This window comes from Acanthaster planci, linkage group LG07 (assembly GCF_054643075.1).
Source record: "Acanthaster planci isolate LZ-2023a linkage group LG07, COTS_SCS, whole genome shotgun sequence".
Taxonomy (NCBI): Eukaryota; Metazoa; Echinodermata; class Asteroidea; order Valvatida; family Acanthasteridae; genus Acanthaster; species Acanthaster planci.
The window spans coordinates 20,626,247-20,649,170 of record NC_141783.1 but is presented as its reverse complement, the minus strand read 5'-3'; the positions used below and the strand labels follow the sequence as shown (position 1 = coordinate 20,649,170).

Genomic DNA, 22,924 nt, shown 5'->3' with positions numbered 1-22,924 from the left:
CACGCAGCGCGCCTTCGCCGTTTGCAATTTTCCCACCCGGGCCGAAAGCTTGATCGGATTTCACAATTTTCAGTTTCCCTTGTTGATCAGTTTGAACAAGGTGCACTTTTTTTCAGCTCATAAAAGTGGCATAACTACAGTTGAGGTGGTAAGTGTCTTTGGTTTCCCAGCTTGAGCAACCGCAGCGTTGTGGTATTTTGATTCAGTCACATTTAAAAATGTACTGTTTAGTCTTAGGCTATATGCCATGATATACAGCAGGCATCCTAGTATGTAAAATTTTGATTTGAGCCTGTTGAGTGAATCTCACCTTGATTCCGTGGAATAATTGTCAGAACTGTGGGGATCGTCAGAGCGAGCTTGGGCCCCAAAAGTATGGATTCGTTTTTCATGGGGGAGATATTTGTCAATGATAATGATACATGTATACCGGTGTATATATTACAGTAGTTTACTGGTTGATTGTCAATCTCTTGAATTCATGCAGAAATTAGGAACAATCAGTCAATTTTATATTATTTTAGTCACTCTTAAAACTCTATTATCACTTCTACCAAACTTCAGGGATGTTATTCACATCAGCAACCAATTTCATTGGTAATAAAGCTGAAAGATGTAGACCACAATTATTAACCACAATTGTAAACCACTAGTGTCAACCACAAATATAATCCAGAGATGTAACACATCATATGTCAACAGCTAAAGAACACCAATTGCAAGGAACCGGACTGGAGTGATATGAGTTAACGCTCTACATGTATTTCCAGCATCTGTTTGAACCTCAGTACCTTCTAGGATGCACTCTTTACAGACTCTGTATCCTATGTCTCATCTCAGGCCTGTTCTGTCACCTACTCAGGACCCAGTAAACACTACGATTAATCACAAATACAGCGCCGTCTTCTCTCACTTTAATACACTGACTTACTGTAAAAACAAACAGCATGATATCATTAAGTGCAAAATAGACTTTCATAATCTTAAAAGATAAACCAAAATGTAACTCCAAAATGTCCCTGTTCAAAACTTTTAAAAGAGTGACTTTGGTCATGTACACATATTTCCATTTTAGATTTGTAAGATTGATCACTTGGGGATAATTAGGCAGACTGCGCACATTTTTTGACAATTTGGTTGGCTACCAGTACAAATCAAAGGGATTTAGACTCATTTAATGTTTGAAGTCAACATTTTAGTTCAAAATGACTTGAAACCAACACATCGGTCAACAGCAAAGACCATTCAGTATAGTTTTCAACAAATGTAATTTAACACCCTTCAAAAAAGACCATCAAAGAAAAATGAGTCAAAAAAGACAATGGTACAAAACTGACAGTAAATGATTGAGGAGCTTCATGCCCTACTTTACCAGAAAAGATGCCATGACGGTCTTAACTGCCTACTGCGGGACTTGTGTGTTAAATTTGTGCTTGTGGTTTTTAAATGTCTAAATATTATCATCTGTCTTCACTTCAATACAAAGGCATTCAAAACTGTTAATTTTTGGGTAGGTAAGATTTACAGGTTGTTCATGTCTGTTAACCATGCTGACATTCGAGACTTTAGTTGTTCAACTCTGATCAGGATGAAGGACGGGCAATTGGGCACGGTCATCGGTGTGCCAGATATACATGTAGGCAGTCATGACTCCGCTCATTCACCCCCTCATTTCATTGGGAATTGATTCAGTGCTGTTCACTTGGGAGAGAAAAAGCTAATTCACTTTAACAAATACATGTCGTTCATTTTAAAATTGTTGAATGTGTCATACCATTAATAATCTGTGCCATTCATGGCAATACTCATACTGTTGACGGTGGGAAAAAGGCCTGAAATTGGGGAAAACTAGCTTCTCTGTAGCTAGAAATTATAATGTATCCTGTTCGTAAGTGACTTCGCCACAATTTGCAGGCTCCCATTGGACAATTGCTGAAGTTGCATGTTAACTCCCGGTTCCATGGTTCCATGTAAATGGCGATCAATGTATGTAACTCTATGTGCAGTGCAAGGGCAGTGGGCATGGAGTGACGTCACACTTACGAACTGGATAATGATGAAAGGAGGACGCTATTTTGCCGTTTTATCATTTTGAGGATTCTGTGTGTCTCAGTATATCCCTGAAAGGAAAAACTAAAGTGGGCCAGAATTTCACCTCATAGTTTGCACTTCACAGTATAAGATCTATTATGATCGTGTACTTTGATCCTGGCACTTAATTTTATGAAAATGTATTCTGGAAGGGGGCTTGAATTACCACTGATTTGGAAATGTTTATAACTTTCCAGACTTGATTAAGTGAGCACGTTATCTTCTCCTTTTGCAGCATTTCACTTCTCAGTGAAGTAAAGACATAATCTGGTTTCCTCGCTCAGACGGCCATTGTGTGGCACATTACCACCCTCACCATGAAGTGCGTGCCCACACTTCTTGTTCTCCTCGTTTTTGTCCATCAAGCAGCTTCTTTCTTCAGTTTTCTGTCGGTGGGCCAGAACTCTCATCAACAGCATTTGGCAAAATTTCCTTGCAAGATCGTCAATTCCACCTTCGTTGACTGCCGGAACCGGGGTCTCTTGACTGTCCCAGCTGGGATTCCGCAAACAGCCCAAACCCTGCTGCTATCTCACAACCGGATCCACATCTTCAACAGCACATCTCTGGCAGGACTTGTCAACCTTAGGCTCTTAAACCTGTCCTACAATACACTCTACAAAATTGAACGAGCCTACTTTGCCGACCAGAAGCAGTTAAGACATCTCTATCTCTCCCGCAATGAGATCAACAAAATACCAGGGGATGCATTCGCATCCCTCACTAAACTAGAGACACTGGACTTGTCATGGCAGAACAACCACATAAGGAGTGGCTTTCCAGAGTTTCTGGTCCCAATTGATAGGACTCTTACAACATTGCTGCTTAAGAAGACTATGATAAAGACAGCAGATTTTGGTAGGCACTTGAATCTCACGTCACTCAAGGTGCTCAACTTGGCTGCAAATGGCTTCACAGGCCTTGGCAGAAATTACTTCCAAGCAATGACTGGCTCAAAACTGCAAGTGCTTGATCTGTCTCGGAATTCCTTCTCAAGCATTGATACAGCCACTTTCTCTCATTTTCTTGAAGTAGGACTTTTGGATTTGACCAACTCTTTTGCTAAAACACCTCCGCAATCTTCTCTCTTGGCAAACGTAAGTGCAGCTGTGGCTTCCTCTGAAGTTCAGAAGCTGGCCTTATGTTCCTTAAGTCTGACGAACTTGACCTCATCAATGTTTGCTGGTCTTGAAAACTCCAAACTTGAGGAATTGGACCTTTCCCAAAATGAAATAGCTGAGTTGCGTGACACTAGCTTTGGTACTCATCTTGTTCACCTGAAGGTTTTGAAACTGTACAAGAACTCAATAGCAGCTATCAGCCCTGAGGCACTGTCTGGCCTGACCTCTCTGGAATTCTTAAATCTGGAAAGCAATTCACTGAAAGAGATAACACCAGGCATTTTTAAGTACAACGAAAGACTTCAAACTCTGTCCCTTAATGATAATTTGATTGCTTCACTGTCTCAAGATGGTTCATTCAAAGGGCTTATCAACTTGCAGTATCTCTATGCGTCAAAGAACAGGATTTCACAGACCCTAACTGGTGATGAATTCCAGGATCTGAAAAACCTTACTGAGCTGGACTTGAGTGAGAGCCAACTGAAGGGTAGACACATTAAGCTTCAGACAGACTCCTTCAAGACACCCTCTAAACTGAAGATCCTGAATCTGAAGAAGGCATGCCTCTGGAATGTTGAGAGTGCACCTTCACCGTTTGCAGCTGTGCCGGGACTTCTTTCTTTAGATATGAGCAATAATAATATGGATCACTTTCATCAGGATACTTTTGTTGCCCTGAAATCACTGGAGACATTGTACCTGGACCATAACCATTTTGACAACCTGTGGCACCCTCCTCTCCCCCACCAGACTCCTAGAATGTTTCTGAGAAAACTCTCCTCTCTGCAGAGGCTCGATCTTTCTTCAAATGGTTTCCAAAGTGTCCCTGTTGGTGCCTTCAGTGACTTGGGACATCTCAGAACACTACATCTGGGTGACAACCAGCTGTCAACAATCTCTGGCAGAGTGTTTGACGGTCTGAAGGAGCTAGAGTATCTGGATCTTCACAAGAACCACATCAACGTTGTCAACAAAACCATGCTGACACCGGTGCTGAAGACACTCAAGATCTTATACATCTGTGGCAATCCATTTTCCTGTGGCTGTGAACAAGAATGGTTTCGCAACTTCATTGACACCACTCACATTTTAATAGGTAACTTGACCACCTGTTTGTGTGCTTCACCTCCAAACATGAGAAATAAGCTTCTGATTAGTTTCCATCCTGAGGATTTGAACTGCGATCACAAGTTACCACTGAAGGACTGGATTGGCATAGGTGTTGGAAGCTTTTCGTTCCTTCTTTTAGTTTCTGGGATGGTCATCTATCGATGGCAGATGTACTATGTCTACTTAGTGGTGAGGGCAAACTATCATCGATCAAGACGGCACAAGGATTACCAACAGATTTTTGACTATGATGCCTTCATCTCCAACAGCAGAGCAGATGAAGAATGGGTAATGGAGACATTAATACCAGAGCTTGAAACTGGACCCAATCCATTCAAACTCTGCCATCACCGACGAGACTTTGAGCCGGGGAAGGAGATTGTCGACAACATCATTGAGTCAGTTGACCGCAGTCGCCGCACCATTTGTATCATATCTGAGGGCTACTTGGAGAGCAATTGGTGCAGATATGAGAGGCGCATGACAATGAGCAAGCTGTTCATTGACTATGAAGATGTCCTGATTCTGATCATCTTGGGCGACATCCCCGACAAGAAGTTGTCCAAATACGATCTCATCCATCGCGCAATTAAGAAGAAGACTTACCTGAAATGGCCAGCCAATGTCAATGAGAGGCCTGTGTTCTGGCAGCGCTTGAAGGATGTTTTGAACGAAGATCGCAACCCAGACAGACGTGAGGTAATTGCATGATTCTCAAATATCTTTGGAAACATCCCCTCAAAACATCCCAAGATGTAGAAGATTTGCTTACTGAGGAGAGGGCGTTTTGCATTGAGTTTTAAGGTTCAGTTGTTTGAAATTGTGTTTTAAACATTTTTCCAAGTACTGTGTGATGAAATTGTTTTTGCGATGAGTCAAAGCCTAGTCACAGACCTGATTGAGTTTATTGCCATTAATTAGCTTTCAACAACAAATTACGATCCATTATTCATAAATACGTAAGACAGTGTAGTTATTGAAGACAGTTAGCTGATAAAAGCTAGGCCAGTAATAATGGAGACAGGAGCTAGTGTTTGCATATGGAATCTGAAATTTTGTGTTTGCTGATGCTGTTGATGTGTGCCATAGAGAAATGCTTGTTCAAGTTAAGTCACATTCAACGTATGTACCTAAATAGTTTAGGTAATTTCATAGATTATTATAATTTTTGTAACTGCATGAATCTCAAATTTACTGATAAATAAGTTGGTGGGTTTTCTTTTTTGTGGTGCTGGGACAAAAAATTATGCATACTTTTTTTAGTTTTAATGGGGGCTGAAGACAGTTTTAAGGAAACTATGAAACTAGCAAAATTTAGGGACCTTTTTGCTAGAAATCTTAGATAAAAATGTAATTTCTATTGCAAATTTGGACACGTACCTGCATCAATTGCCTTGTAAATGTAAAGAAAAGGATAACTGAACAGTGCAATAGTTTCATGTAATAACTCTGCATTGGACCCCAGTCAGGGGGGCTGTGTAATCTCTTTCCTCCACTTAGATCCAATTCCTTTGATAAACAAAAGCATCAACAACCTCTTAGCTGTTTAAACTTGAAAGAAATATTGGGCCCAGAGGAAAACAGGATGCACAGAGTTATGCCAGTAACCAGGGGGACGGAAAATATTATTTCCAACATGGAATTGTAAAATGGAGTTCAGTGTTTGTGTGTTGGAATAGAATTTGATACACAAACCCTGTTCATCTCTTTACTGGCATGCAATTAACTTATTTTAAAGCTACCGCATAAATGAAATACAGTGAAATAATGTGCATATATTGTGCAAAACAATGACTCCCAAAATGTACTTGCAAATTTATATATAACTTTATTGAAATTTATTTCTGAACTGTTTGGCTTCTTGAAATAGTTTACCTGCATTACTATCGTTAAGGTGCTTTATAAATGTGGGCATTCAGTTATTGCAATATTAGACGATACGTGATGTGTGCTTGTACTTGCTACATGTATCGTACTCTATGCTTAATGACATTTCACACAACTTTCTTATGTAAATGTAGGTTGATTCACATAGATTAACTACAACTTTATGTTTGTCTGTTTGGCTCATGCCCCACTATAAAAAAAAAAACAGGATGAATAGATATTGAATAAAAACAAAACTTGCCCCAAAAAACCCACACCACTTCAAGCTGGTGCCCCCATAAGATGCTGGTACCCTCTCTGTGCCCCCCCCATAGTAATATCCTAGCTACATGTACGCCACTGTCATCAGTGTAGTGGAATTTTAGGTTTTTATCCTTTATCTTGTGTTTCCCTTATCTTCTCCTGGGTTTTCCTGAAGATGTGGCCTAGAATTATTCAACTTTTAAAATCATAATCAGTGGTTATCAACTTTGTTATTTGATTTCTAGCATGTGTGCTGTCTTGTATGCAACCAATCCTCGGACTAAAGAACTGACCATTTTTGTTTACAAATCTTTGGGAAGATTTTGAGAAATTGTAATTTTAGAAGTACCTGTATCAAGCTAATTTCTGACAAAAGGTAGCACTAAATAAATGGAAATTGGACATCGTAAAGCTCCTCTGTTTACTCTCCGAGGCGAGAAAAGTGTTTATTCTCACAACCATTATAAAGCTTGAGAAAATTTAGGCGGGGGGGGGGAGATATGGAATGTTAAGCCAGTCATGAGACAAGACAACATCGCTGAGGCCCACATATTGGACCAGATAAGCGAGGTCATACTTTGTCCTGCTGATCTCTTTATCAGCACGTGATGAAATTTGTCAAGGCTGGAAGCTGTATTAAACAAAATGCAAACAAAGTCAGTCGTGGAGTGACTCCAGGAGATATGAGATGGGCACTAATTAATTTTTGCTTTGTTTAAGTATATTAGTTCTTACAAACTTAAAATTCTATTCTGCTTGGAACAGGTTTCCTGGGTTGATGTGCTGAATAGTTACTGGTGTATAGATTCTGTGTTGCTAATTTACTGATGTGTGCTATACGAAACTTTGCTTCAGTGTGTACTTGATATTCTTGTTCTATTTGTGGCATAGTTACATTACAAAATGTATGCTTCATAGTTTTGCATGTATATTGACAAAAGTTTCCCTGTTGCTTAATATTTTGAGATAGACGGTGACAGAGGTAGTTCTCAAGGTTGCTAAAAACCTGGAAGAAATTGTAAAGGACATTTGGAAATGCTTTTTTTATTTTACACTTTAGTTTTTCAGGAATTTAGGTTGAGTTAGTACACAAGTTGTTTTCCATGGTGGGGATGGGCCAAGCGTCAGCTCGTTAACACACTGCATTTTTTGGTCATTTTTTTCTTGAAGGCTACAGCATACAAATGATTGCTGCTTGTGAAATCTGTAAATGCTGTTTGGATGGGAGAGTTTTAAAAGGGGTGCTATTGATAGCTGATTATACATGGATTTAATTTGAAACAGTGAAAACAGTGTTTTGTCAACAGTGTAAACGAATTCAGGGTTTAAGCTAACAAAAGACTACTTTCAAAGATTAAAGTGGGCATTTGATAACAGGCTTTGCTCTTATGCCGATGTATATTCACCTCGGCGATGCACAGTACACCTCAGTGGAAAATAGGGTATTTTAATTGAGCACGAAATCAATCATAAACAGACATTTTGGCCAGTATATAGTAACACATGTAGTTGTTACTCTTATCAAAGATGCTATTCGCCGTAGAAGGAAGTGAAATGCACTGAAACTAGCTTTAAATTTTCTTCAGTAGGCCTACTCGCTATGATTAAAGTGAATAAAAAGTGAAACAGCCTCCAACTGCAGCAAAATAAACAAGTTGTCAATGTCCTTTTTGAAAAAGTGTTTATCTTTGGTTTTCGCACTGCTTCAATACCAGTTTCTCTTTCAGTCTTCAGACTTAGATTTTGCACTTTGTGAAAGAAATTTGCTTATTAAAAGTATCCACATGAATTGTATTGATTGTAACCTTCACACATAAGTTGTTGGTTTTAAGACCTGCCAAGTAAAGAAAATGGTCGTGTTTTTACGAGAATGTCATAGCCTAGTACGACCAGAAATCCAGGAATCAGTCGAGGACTCGTTCGTAACATCGGACTAACACCATAGTTTCCCAACTCTGTGACTGACACACTTCTCCCACGCCCCATTAGCCGATTGCTGAAGTTGCGCGTTGACTTCCTGTTCCATGCATGGTTCCATGTAAAAGGCTATCAATTCATGTAACTTTATGTGCAGTGCACGTGCAGTGGGCGTAGGTTAAGCTGAAGTGACGTCACACTTGCGAACCGGATTGGCCAAAATATCGACATCATGCACAGCTAGCTCCACCTGCTGATTGTGCCAGGCCGCAGCAAAGAATGCCGGCAGCCATTGTACTCAGCAATTAATTAAGACGTGGGACGGAGGATTACACAACCCCATGTGACCACTCTCTATACACACCTTAGAGTATCGTTACCTAACACATCCCCCAAAGAATCCTGATTCTAATCAAACAATGACCAGCACAAAGGTGGAGGGTGCTCTCCGTCCCTTATCTTGCTTCATATGACAGCCGTGCGTCATCGCTGTTATGTAATCAGAAAATGTCATATTATGAGTCATCTTCACCGACAGTTGTGGCGTTGTATTTTGTGCGGGTAATATCTATACCCCTGTGTTTTAATAGCTCCATGAATGGTACTAATAAAGTTGCAATTTGGGCACTGTGAGGAAATCAAGATGAAACGGATTCAAACATGGAGGTAGAATTCTACCTCCATGATTCAAATAAAGACATTTTAAGATTCTCTCAAGTTAGACTGAAATTGATCGACAGATTTACATTCTGGGCGGGATACTAGTGGGGATGCGGGAGTTGGGGCCCCGCAGCATAGGAAAGAAACTTTCGCTGTTTTTGCATTGGTATTGGAGTACGTTTTTCCTTCTTACAGGTTTGAGGGAGTGGAGTCAATATGAAAAGTAGAGATGGGGCACATGAGCGAAATGTAACTCTGTGGATCTTTCCTTGATCCAATTAGCTTCAACTTTTCGTAGTTACAACTCAGCGATTACGACCGTAGCCGTGTCGGAATTACATTGCTGCAGATTAAAATTATGCACAAAAGTATAGCTGTGGCTGCAGGAATTTCCCATGATAAACTCGGCAGAGTTTATTTTCAAGGCAGAGCCAAGAACATCCCTCCACATCGGGCAAAGGGCGATAGGCTGGAGTACGATGGGGGAACAACATTATTGTCTGTGTTTGCCGAGTCAAAGTGCGATTCCTTTAATCTCCAATAATAGCATGCCATCATGCATACGTGATATTAGACTATCGTCAGATATTGACCAGGCGTATATAAGTAGCTTCTCGACTGAGACCCAAAGCAGCAGCTACTTACTATTGCACCATAACGAGAAACATTTGAGTGTCTTTCCGTCGGAGTTTCCTTCTCGTTCGGGTGTTTTGCTGACAGGAATCATGGACGTGCGGCCGGTGCTGTGTGTACTACTGGTTGTAGTGGCTACAAGTTACGCGCAAACAAGGCGTTGCTGCTACCCTGACCAATTTGTAACATCGCAAGGTAAGTCGCCAACAACTTCGTCATACCATGTTCATGATATCGGGTTGTAACTTAAGTGATAAGTTGACAAGTGATTGTGAATTCATGTGACTCGTGGACCGAAATGAATAGCCCTGTGTACGATTTTGTAAGTTTTGCTAAAAGCACTCCGTGTACGTCCTGGATTCTATTTTGTCAAATCTCAGAAACGGAACGGCCGAATTATCTTTATATATGTAAAGTAAGTAAAGAACGGCGTCAAACAATCTGCGAAATCTTTCCGCCCGACTTGAGATGGTCTAAAAAAAACCAGGAACTTATTATCTCTACGATCGTGCGTCTGTTCCGGACCATTATGTCCGCAGGGCCCATTATGTCCGCAAACTTTTTCAGGCCCATTATGTCCGCCCCATTGTGTCCACAGGCCATTATGTCCGCCCCATTGTGTCCGCAGGCCCATTATGTCCGCCCCATTGTGTCCGCAGGCCAATTATGTCCGCCCCATTGTGTCCGCAGACCCAATATGTCCTCCCCATTGTGTCTGCAGGCCCATTATGTCCGCCCCATTATGTCCGCCCCATTATGTCCGCAGGCCAATTATGTCCGCCCCATTGTGCCCGCAGGCCCATTATATCCGCCCCATCGTGTCCGCAGACCCAATATGTCCGCCCCATTGTGCCCGCAGGCTCATTATGTCCGCCCCATTGTGCCCGCAGGCCCATTATGTCCGCCCCATTGTGTCCGCAGGGCCATTATGTCCGCCCCATTGTGTCCGCAGGCTCATTATGTCTGCCCCATTATGTCCGCCCCATTGTGTCCGCAGACCCAATATGTCCGCCCCATTGTGTCCGCAGGCCCATTATGTCCGCCCCATTGTGTCCGCAGGCCCATTATATCCGCCCCATTGTGTCTGCAGGCCCAATATGTCCGCCCCATTGTGTCCGCAGGCCCATTCTTTCTCCAATTCAGTATCCTTTATAATGACATGGAACATACCGATTCTACTCTATGAATGATTCATTTTCTGTCTGAGGGGTTTCAAGGGATGACAGTGACGGGCCAGTCACACAAGTGAAACTTATAATCGTTTTTGCAAACTTCGTCAGTCTTTCGTATACATTTGTTTCGTATTCAAAAAAGGAGCGGACAGGTTTTGCATTGAGCACGCTTAGAGGGATCATTTAAAAAAAATGAATAAGACCCTTGAAATTATGGTGTACTATTTACGACAAACATTTCTCTCTCTCTTTAGCCTCCCTCCAGGCGACGCGACCAGACGACCCGACGGCACGATGGCTCCCTTGCTTCGTGCGTTCAGGTCGCACCTTCGCCTTCTTGCCATTACTTTTGTACACACACGATGCGTCGCGTCGTGCGTCGCGTCGTGCCGTCGCCCGTCGCGTCGTGCTACTTTAGGTCCTTTCCATGTTGCATTTTTTGCCGCCTAAACGTCGCCCCTTCCGTCGCCCGTCGCGTCGAGCTGTCGTGCGTCGCATCGTGCATCGTGTCGTGTATTGCGTCGCCTGAAGCACGACACGACGCACGACGCGACGCGTCGTGTGCTGTCGAGCTTTGCTTCATGGTGTTTATAGAGGGCGCCGTTACTGTTTTCTTTCATTTCCTTCCCCCGACCCTTGCTTGCACAGTACATGCCATAGGTACCAGGCCATGATTCTGTTGTTCTTTTTCGTGGATTCTTTCTAACTTTGTGTTTTCATTAAGAGTGATTTGTTGAAGAAAACTCTTTTCCTTTTTCTTTTTTAAATCAAATGTAATCAGAAAGAGTTTCGCGACTAATCGGCATTGTCTCCAGGAAATATATAACATTAACGTCAGCCACAACAATGTTTTAGCTTTTCCTAATCTAATTGTGATTTTTCTAATAAATATTGTAAATCCATTCTAAGATACAATACGTCAATCAGTATTACGTGCTTGCAGAAATGTAACATGCAGATCTGATGAGAAATTAAGCGCGAGGCCAAACAGAGAGGAAGAAAAGACACCGTCACAACGGTAGCAGGATCTACAGTGTTTTAATAAGAAACACGCCGGCGGACTAATATCATTGAAAGTGTGGTGCTGATGAAGTTAACGAGGCAGACTAAATTGGAGGAAGACTGAAGACTGAATATTCTGAGGGTAATAATATAGTGCAGGCTGGATGGTAACTACCTAAACCCGTGGTCAAACTCGCGGTCGTATAATTGTAGACAAAATTGTCTGGAGGAGTGGGAGAACTACTTGGAAACTGCGGACATGGACCACAGAGAAATATTTATAAGGTTACAAATTTACCACAAATGGAAACTTCATCAATGGTCTTAAAAAGAAATTGGACAGACATTCGAACAAGGATCAGCCGGGTAAATTAAAAAGTGACGAATTCTGGGCTTACACATGTGAGAGCACCTACATACCCAGATTTTCTTTTTGCTCGTTTTCATTGTTTTTTTTTTGGATAAAATATGACACAACTAATTCAATTTGATGAACGGATGGAAAAGCCCCCCCCCCAAAAAAAAATCAACGCCTGCGGCTCAGGGCATGTATTTTGCAAGCGTGTTGGACGGAAATTAGAGAAAACAAAAGAAATCATTGACTGGGGAATTAAGGAGTGACGAATTCTGAGCTTGCAGTTTCCACTTATTTTGAGAAAGCAGTTCCTATTTGTTCGGATTTTCTTGTCCACTTTTATCATTTCTTTCAATAAAATATGACTGAAATTAATCCCAATTAATGAATCAATGAGATAAAAACAATGAAAAATCAACACCAAAGAGCAAATAGCATGTACTTTGCAAGAAAGGTGAAAGAAAACAGTAAAGGCACCCTCTATAAACACCATGAAGTAAAGGGCAACAGCACACGACGCGTCGCGTCGTGTCGTGCGTCACGTCGTGCTTCAGGCGACGCGATGCACGACACAATGCACGACGCGACGCACGACGCGACGGGCGACGGAAGGGGCGACGTTTAGGCGGCAAAAAATGCAACATGGAAAATACCTAAAGTAGCACGACGCGACGCACGACGCGACGCGTCGTGTGTGTACAAACGTAATGGCAAGAAGGCGACGGTGCGACCCGACGGCACGACGCAAGGGAGCCGTCGTGCCGTCGCGTCGTGTAGTTGCGTCGCCTGGAGGGAGGCTAAAGAGAGAGAGAAATGTTTGTCGTAAATAGTACACCATATGAAATAGCACCCTGGGTTTTCAATCGAACTGGTGGAAATGTTTTGGCAATTTTAACCCATATTTTTGATTTTTTAAAGTTTTAATGCAATGTGCACATTCACAAGGAAAGCTGTGATTGCACTGAAGGCAATCTCAATGTTGCAAATGCTCGGTCAATTTTAAATGTTTTTATCGTGTAACTCTTGCAACTCAAAAAGGATGTTAAACAGTCTTCATACATCAAAGAAGAGTGCAGAGATACACAAAAAGTGCTTCCAAGTAAACCTCATTTTATGGATCCTTTAATTAAAACGGAAACCCTTAGCTGACTAATGACGCTGAGGTGAACCAATTTATGTTCAAACATTTTAAGAGTAATGTGTTAACCGACACGTTTTATTGAGACTAAGAACAGTACTAACTCAAGGCTAATAGCAACGGAAAACTTAGGTGCAAATAATATTTGTGAGTGTACAAAAACATTTTTGAAAGTGAACAAATACGTAAAGAGTACATAGCATACCAGAAAATGAAAAACAATAAACCCCAGAATATGAAAACAAACTGCAATCGAATCAGACAGAATTTTCATTACATCGGTTATCAGCTTTTCAAACAAACAAACAAACAAACAAACAAACACCCCAACACCCCAACAAACAAACAAACAAACAAACAAACAAACAAACTCCAGAATCTGTGTTGACTATAAATAACAGATGTAATAGGTTTCAGTTTTGTAAATATAACCATTTTTCTTTATAACAACACGAAAACATTGAAATCAGGAAGGTTAGTTATTTTTACTTTTCAAACCTCTCTAGCTCAGGACAACCAGACGCTAAAACCCAGGAATACTTCCTTTCCCTGCCTTTGTTTCGGATGTATAATTATGAAATTTTAATTTAAATATCAGTACTACTTCATAAGTCAACACTTTCAATATTAAGAACATTCACTAACCAGACAGGTTCGAATGAGACTAAAACCAGCAATAATTTACAGCCAATAATAAGGGAAAATGGTGGTGCAAATGACATTTTTGATCCCAAAGAATAGTTCTGAAGTTAAAAATTCATAAAGTATAAAATGTACTCAAAATGAAAGTACAGTTTGCAACCACCGAATACGATTGCAAACTTGACGTGAAATTAATACTGAACCTTGATATGCTTCAACCTGCAACGGTAATTAACTTTGAAGAACACAGAATATGAACTGGCTTGACAGGTTTCAGTTTCTTTACTTTCACTACTGTTAACAACTAAATATATCCCGAGTTTTACATGTACTGTGCGAGCATGAACCACACGAACATGTACATGTACGCTTCCTCCAACGGTCGAGAATTTCCGTGCACCTGCACATGCACGTGTACCACGCAGTAACAACCCGTAGTATACTGGATCGGTTTTGAGCATGTAAAACACAAACAGATCGCCCTGCGCAGAAGTATCAAACAAAACTCATGGAATTCGAACCAAAATATATAGCTGAATGTACATAGAACTGATTGTACCGTGTAGTTGAGATTCTGGCCCGTCGTATGCAGTGTCTCTCTGTTTTGGGAGAACATCTAAAATTGAGAAATTTTGTGGAAAAAGATGAAGTGATCGATTGAACATGGAAATAATTTATCATCTTAGCAACAACTTTGGCTAAATTTCAAACTTGTGTCGCGTTTCTTTTCCCAATTCTTTCGTGCTCTATTCGATTTAAGCCTTCTAGGGCAAATACAAAGAGTTTCAATCCGTTTATTAACTTTGTGCAAAGAAGTCTTCAAAACGAAAAGGCTCAACAGAGCATTGGCAAGTTGCTCAGGACATTTCCGTATGGTTCACGAGGGTCCGGCCGTGGTTCAAGTAACCGTGTCCCACGGTCGAAGTCGTTAATTTCCACATGTTAAATGGGGGTGAAACATACGTGTAGGGTGACTTGTTACGCCCCTTCCCTATACACCCACACACACACAATTTGCCTGCAACTGGGGACCCCCCATTGTTCCTCTTTTTTTTTACTTCAACTCTTTTAAAAGACCACCCATATGTTTTGTACACGATTGTCAGTCGGGGACCTTATTGTCCTCTATTGTTCAGGGTCCCCAATTGAATGCAGAAACAAACTCACACTTACTCTTAAAAGTAAAGCTTTTTCTCATGAATTGCATCTACTATCTACATGTATGTACATTTCCATGAAACCCATTACAAGGAATTATGCACATAGTCATCCGCACAGAGCCATTTTGACCCAGAATAAGTAAACTTTTGTTTTATTGTTTCATTTTTCATAAGGAACATGACCCAACACTGATCCGTTGTGGAAGAATAACAGCATACATTTAAATACCTGCAAGGACTTTTAAAAAAGGAAAGCTTTTGAAAAAAAAACCCTGAGACTTTATTGATTAACCATCGCATCCTGCGGACACAATGGGGAGGACATATTGGGCCTGCGGACACAATGGGGCGGACATAATGGGCCTGCGGACACAATGGGGCGGACATAATGGGCCTGCGGACACAATGGGGAGGACATAATGGGCCTGCGGACACAATGGGGCGGACAAAATGGGCCTGCGGACACAATGGGGCGGACATATTGGGCCTGCGGACACAATGGGGAGGACATAATGGGCCTGCGGACACAATGGGGCGGACATAATGGGCCTGCTGACACAATGGAGCGGACATATTGGGCCTGCGGACACAATGGGGCGGACATAATGGGCCTGCGGACACAATGGGGCGGACATATTGGGCCTGCGGACACAATGGGGCGGACATAATGGGCCTGCGGACACAATGGGGCGGACATAATGGGCCTGCGGACACAATGGGGCGGACATATTGGGCCTGAAAAAGTTTGCGGACATAATGGGCCCTGCGGACATAATGGAAGTCCGTGTACGATGTCGTTGGGAAATAACGGGAGCAACACACGATGCGTGTCACTGTTTACATGCTACATTGCAATAAGCCAACACGGCGCTTTCGGGTATACACCCGAAAACATTGAAGTACGTTTATAAACCGTAACTGATAGGCTAAAGGATCACTTGGATAGGTTTGAAAAAAATGGAAAAAGGAGTTTACCTCGTACCCCATGCAAAAATATCATCCTCTCATTGTCGGCCCTGATCGAATTGAATTACATGTACATGTGTAGTTTGGTTCAAAACGAGCCACACTATGCAACATTTCCTCATCTTTCTGTGCTAAACTTCTTGTATGAACTTCCTACCACCGATAGCCTGCTTGGTAAATTCCATTGTGTATATTTCCGCCAGCAATCTCCACGACGGAATGTATATGTAAAATTGCTGGCACATGACATTCGGCTCATCAGCTGATAAATTCCCCATATATAGTTGTTGGAGGGCTCAGACATCATTCTTCAAGTGGTGTTTTTAAAGAAATCTGACGATTTCCATCTCTGCTTCCTTTATCTGCCCATTACTATTAATGTTTGATAGATACACCTCTACCACAGGGACCTTCGGGGCCTTTGTGCAATCATCCAAATTATGAAAATCATCTTGATATCAGCACGGTAGCCTTTTCCTTTTATTCCCCAATCTTCTCTGAAACCAGCGCTAAATCTAAGTGTTTTTTTATTTGGTTGCTTTTGTACTACTTCTGTCTCTTGATTACATGAAGGTGATAGTAAGCATGTTTTTTTTTGCTCGGCCAAAACACACACAAAAAACCCCAAAAAGCCTGATATTATTATATCATTATTTATTCTGCCAACACAAAACAACACAACATAATATTCATTGCAATATGTAAACAATGAATCAGACATGCAAATAAGGAATAAATTATAATAAAATTTGAAAAAAAAGGGAAAGGAAGGGGAAACAGGGACGTAAGGACAAACCTGTCTAAGACCGTCAGGATGAACCAAAGTGAAATACACCGTGGCCCAGAGGCTGCTCATTCAATCCTAGACTGGGGTAAAAAGTACATGTGAATAAGTAACAATATCTTATAAATTAATATGAAATAAATAGTATTCTCAATTAATATCATGTTTATGTGTCTAAATAAATCAATATAAAACTCAATATAGTTCAAAAGTGGAAAAAACTGTGCTCTTGGATGTACTTGTATGTACATATTTGAAGAGAAATTGAAAATAAAAGAAAGTTCCTAGAATGAAAAAGGAATTTAAAGCATTAAAGTGTTGATTCCATGGCCCATCCCCCCGTTTAAAGGTTCCTCGCCCTGTTACTTTCACCCAGGTTGTTTCTCCAGATATGAACAAAGAGCAAGATTGTACTTAACCATGCAATTTTTTGGCTTAGTTTTTGAAAACAGCTTCTTCTCACAAGAAGTTTACTGAAAATGCAATACATTATTAAGGAAGTTTCCGTATTTTTGCGAAGATTGCATCTTTGATGTTTTTTCCTTCCAGGCATACAAGTCGGCTATACGCGGGAAGGAAAAGGGGGTGTCATGTACGAAAATTCTTCAATCGCCTTCGATTATACCAACAAACGCGTCGGCATGATCGGCAACAGGATTGACAATGAACAAAGATCAGTTGATTTCCAAGTGATCTATGACTACAAAGAGGTGAAAAAAGTCTTTTCAGTGCGTATTTTTGAAAATTTGGTGGCCATGGTTATTACAGAATCACAGTGCCCTTAAACATATTGCAACAAATTGAAAGCAATGACCAAATTTCAATGAGTTAAAGGGGTTGTCAACATCTATCATATCATTTCAAATAATTCACGATATTTGGCCTATAAAATACTGTCCAGGGTGTTGAATACCGCATTGAACCGAAGATGCGACGCTGTGAGAAACGCAGGCTTGAAAGACCCATGGCACACTGTGTTTCTGGTAAGTGTATCTAATCAGCTGAAAAGCAAACAGAAAACCCGAGTTACGAGCACAGGAAAAAAAAGTTTGACACTGGGCACTGAACTATTCTCAAGCAATCACACATTACAGTTAACTATTATTTTATTTAGTGCTTCCCCCATTCAAATGAACATTTCTTATAAAAACGTTGCTTATCTTCGAAAGGTTATGTTGTTGAAATGGTCTATAAGATCAATTTCATGTGTGGAAAATATTTTGCATTTTAACATTTAGCAGTAATTTTGCTCCAAAATATGCAAATATGCGTTAACGTAAAAATACAAAAGGCACCAAAGGGCCTTAAATAAGTTGGAAATGGAGTTAAAGGAACATAAACGTGTAATTCGGAGGATTCCAAAATTCTTTACGCAGTACTGGTATACCATTAAAGGAGATATTGCATCAACAGAGACTGTTTCATGAATGCAGTACATGTAATTTTTTATGATTTGTTTCAGAGGGGGCCACTTTTCTCCAATCAATATACCTGGGCGACCACAAATTGACTGTTGACTCCTTTCTGGTGTCTTATAAGACTGAGCGTGGGGCAGTCCAGGGATCCCTGACTGTAACTCAGGGTGACTGTCTTCCCAGCAGCTCCCTTCTTTCTGGAATGGAAGACAATGGTGAGACATGCTCTGTTTTATTCAATCTGTGCACCTTCTACACTGGTATAGAGGTTTTGCTTGGTAACCATCTCTGAAAGTCAGTGCCTTTGTTTCACACAAAGATGTACAAAGGCCTACTCATGCATTTCCTGTTGAATAAAAGAACTGACCACCAAGATGGCTGCCACGCAAAGCCTCAATAGTAAGGATAATAGTAAGGTAATATTGAATAGGCAATATATATAATAAAGGGCACTCAGCATCCATGGTGAAAGGCAGAGAGGTGTTTTGTTTTTGCTGTTTACCCAACCTCCATAAAATCAAAGGGGAGGTTCACAACTTCTTTATGGTGACGCTGTTCAAAGTGGGACAGTATTGGACAGTAGGAGTGCTTTTCATAGCTGCAAATTTCTAAAGGTCACATGTCATTAGCACCCGGCAAAAAGGATGCAATTGTGACAAAAAGGGAAACTTATAGGGGAATCGGAACTTGTTACAAATACACGAGGGTCTGGGGGATAAATACCATCCTCCCCCATGATGGTATTCCACAGTTCCACATTATATTCATCATTTTTTCCAATAATTTTCACAATTGTGTAAACTGTATGTCATTGTACTTTTGAAAATCATTTAATAAATTAATGTCGTCTTAATCATTTTCCCTTTTCTGTTAATCCCTTTTCTCTGCCTCCAGTTCTTGTATCCCTACACTGAGTGGCCTTTTATTCAATGTGATAGGCAACTTGCATCATGCCTTTTATGACCAAGTTTAAAAACGAATAGGTTTTGTCCTGCCCATTCCACGAGGGGACCCATCACTAATTTAAGTGACACTTTAGCCCTTTTTTGGCTAAAGTCGCCACCTTACACTTAAAGAAAAAAGGGGAGGGAAGAAATCAAAGATTGCATAAATAATTTATGGTAAATTACTGAATATTTCACCTAAATTCCAAGGTAGGTTGCAGGATACAATATTGGTCAATTTATAGGAACAAGATAACAAAAAGAATATGTCCCATTTACTTTTTGGCCGAAATACACGTACATAGTTGGGGATCCTAATGAAGACACGTTGTAAGATTTGCAACGAATCAAGTAGACAAGATTGTCACTGATTAAGACGAATTTAAAAAATTGGCAATTTCACTTTTCTCTTCTCTATGCAGTGTCTTTCATGGCTCTCACTGGATTCTTTAACTATGTCAGCGGGATTAAGGATCCATCCAGATATTTTACTGTGCCTGAGTTTTGTCGCAAGGTGAGAACTTGAACGTCAGGAGAGGACGAGTGTGATTACCAGAGCACATTAATGCTTTTTCCAATGCCAGGACTAATTTGTGCTTTTTTTCTATCCAGTATTTTGAGGATTCGATCTTCATCAAGAATTCTTTTCCCTCACGTAGTACTTCTAATGGTCAAGAACAATTAAACTTCCACGTGCGTGTACTCCGTTTTTGTTAGGTCAAAGGGTATGAACTTGTTTGAAAGAATTTGCTCGATTTAAAATGGCTATGAACAGAAGAATGGGCAAACTCCACAGTGTAATTTGGTCTCACGAAAGCCGTTCGACAGTGAAGGGCTGACCGGGTCACACGACTGCTCATTATGCAAAGCAAAGGAACTAAGATCCATGGTTCGGAAACCATAGTTTCCGGAGGGCCGTAGCCAGGCCTTTGTTTACTCTTTGCAAAATGTAACAGTCATCTATTTTAGGTTCAATTACATGCAGATTATTGGGTATGAAGACACTAGAAGGCCTAACATAACAGTCAATTTGGAAATATTTCTGGAATCCATTATGTAATAATGTTATATTTAAATTCAGCACCCCAGTGGTGCGTTGATAATCCAGTGTGACATCTCAATTTCTATCTGAGTCTCAATTTTGCTCAGAAAATCTCAACCCATTGCATGCTGCCTCTCAGCACTGAGCACCCTCTTGGTGGTGTTATTGGACTGATGCAAATAAATAATGTCCAATAATAATTTTTTTTACCATTAACAACACGCTAATGTGCATTTTAAACTGTCAAGTAAAATTATTGCGTGTGGAACTTGGGATTATGGTTTTAATGAATAAATGTTGAAAGTAAGGTGTTTTCCCCCTGTATTCACAGATGATCACTGAGGAACCAATGATGCACGACAAGTTCCCAAATATGCTGTTCCTGTAAGCTTACATGCCGATGAGACTCGACTGGACGATACCCCATAGCTAGCTTGTGGATGATGTCTTTTTCTCCAATGTCATTATGCAAATTAAACTCAGTGTAATCATTTGGATCTTTCCTGTTTGGAAAGTTGCCAGGTGCAGACATGATTGGACATTTTCTTTTCATGTACATCCATTAGATGTCTGTTAAACACTTAGATTAGGTTATAGAGCTCTGTATAAGCTTTTGACATGGGGAGTAAAAATGGCTCAGCTTGAAGTGTCTTTAGAGTGTGATTAAACTACTTCCAGAAATTCAAAGTATGATGTCCATTTACTGTTGACTTTGACCTCACGGGGCAAATGTTTGTGTGACAGACAAAAATTGTGGCGGAACAGATGATTGTTTATGGTTTCGTATTTCAAGGCAGAAAGACACATCTTGAAATGTTGATCTTGATGTAAAAAAATTGTAATCCGCAAGTTGTTATCAACCGTTCAAACCTGTATCCTAATCTTGTACTTAAGGTATGATGGGAGTAGAATAGGTTTGAGCCTTTGTTGACTCATACCCTTCTTAACTCCAATTGGAATCGAGCTTATTTTTTAACTGGTTGATTGATTTTGCCTCTGTCACTTTACCTGGGATGCTCTCTGTTGATCACTCTGAAAAGCTGATTTGAACAATTTTTAGCTGTGACCTCTGATCTGATTAGGGTTTCTTGTCAACGGTTTGCCCTCTTCAGTACCTCTCCGGGCTATTTGGGATTACAAACACCTCTAGCTCTGATAATTTCCTCTCTATTATCTTCTTTCTAGACTGTAGAGGTTGAATTCAGCTAATCTCTAGTGTTATTGTGTTGTAATGATAATAAATAAAGCATTGAAAAGGAAAATCCAGCTTGTGTTTTATTGCCGCTTGCCATTTCCGGGCATTAACTGAATACTGCCGAGCGACCTGAAGTAGCACGCGAACGTATGCGCAGTAAGTCCCGTTTCGTTCACTCTTAAGGGTGAGGTGAGTTCCTGTCATTGATCTACATATGTCCTATAATGGATAGGGCATTGCGTCCAAAACGCGTCCCGCGTATGCGTATTTTCAGGAGGGTAAATAACGAACGTTGCGAATTTCGTTGCGTGTACTTTCAAATGGAGTTTTTCAAAAACTGTTTGGGGTTTTTGTGCTTCAGTCGTCAGATTTCGAAGAAACACTGAATTCTGCACTTGGAATGGATTAATTTGAAAAGAAAAATGGTTGAGGTTTACGCAGCAGTGAATTACCGTCTGAAATTACTGTCCGAAATGTTGCTTATTGGCAAAAGTGGTTTCGAAAACTGAATGACTAATTTGTCATTTATTTTCCCCAAATTTCACCGGAGAAAATCTCCAAGACAGCCATAATTTGTGTTTAGAGAAATATAGAAGGGAATTGTGAATATGCTGAAGCAATGGACACGTAAAAAACAGACTTCACCCTGCCCCAAAACCATTTGCATTCAGTGAAGCGCTTCCAGTTGTATTTAGTTCTGCATCTTACCATTCGTTTAAGCCATTGTCAAGGATTGGGTGAGAATACATGTATGGTGTCCTCTTCAAGTTTGGACTTTCCAATACGCACAACTGTTAAAACTCTTTCTTCTGATCATGCGGTTGTAAGTGTAAAATTGGATTTCATGTTCAACACAAGAAGTGAGCTTGATCAAACCATGAATCAAACCAAACTACAGCGCATATAAACAATTCAGAAACTGGTGAGGACTCTATCATTATTTCTAGGATAATTTACAGCTCAATTGAACAGAGATGGAAAGACTTTGGACTTGCTTTTAGATAAAAAATGAAGAAAAAACATAACTTAAAATTTTCGTTTACCAAAATTAATAAAGGCTAGTCGACTTCAAGGGCAGTGTACATTTTACAATTATCTAAAACGTAACCAACAAAGTTATTGTTCAAACTTAATTATATTCTGTTCTCAGCATAGGAAGTATTCACAGAATAAAACTTCAAGTGATTAACAGGCACAACTGACAAATTGTGAATCCTTTAATTAAAAACAACAAAAAGTGAAATAGAACCTCCGAGTAAATGGTCAAATTTATTGTGTACAGCATAAACAATTTTCCTGTACAAACCCGAAAACAACACTTCCTCATTAAAGTTGCACATAACCACACATATGCAAAGAAGTTATTTCTTTAATTAAGAGGCTGCCCCTTTCAAGCGGTTTCATTTATCTAATTTCAAGTAAGTTGGTCACTGGCAAACCAGTTTTA

General features: G+C 40.4%; 2 protein-coding genes across 2 annotated transcripts; both read left to right on the top strand.

Moving 5' to 3' along the window:
• The first annotated feature begins 2 nt into the window (after positions 1 to 2).
• On the top strand, positions 3 to 8,241 carry LOC110976232 (toll-like receptor 2). The gene is made up of 2 exons (XM_022229328.2): positions 3 to 148; positions 2,327 to 8,241. Exon 2 carries the CDS (start codon positions 2,409 to 2,411, stop codon positions 5,031 to 5,033), a length of 2,625 nt encoding a protein of 874 aa, XP_022085020.2. The 5' UTR covers positions 3 to 148; positions 2,327 to 2,408; the 3' UTR covers positions 5,034 to 8,241.
• A 1,370-nt stretch (positions 8,242 to 9,611) lies between these two features.
• On the top strand, positions 9,612 to 21,544 carry LOC110976148 (development-specific protein LVN1.2-like). Its single transcript, XM_022229196.2, has 6 exons — positions 9,612 to 9,857; positions 17,431 to 17,591; positions 17,783 to 17,864; positions 18,344 to 18,511; positions 19,663 to 19,754; positions 20,614 to 21,544. Exons 1-6 carry the CDS (start codon positions 9,755 to 9,757, stop codon positions 20,668 to 20,670), a joined length of 663 nt encoding a protein of 220 aa, XP_022084888.2. The 5' UTR covers positions 9,612 to 9,754; the 3' UTR covers positions 20,671 to 21,544.
• Positions 21,545 to 22,924: the final 1,380 nt, after the last annotated feature.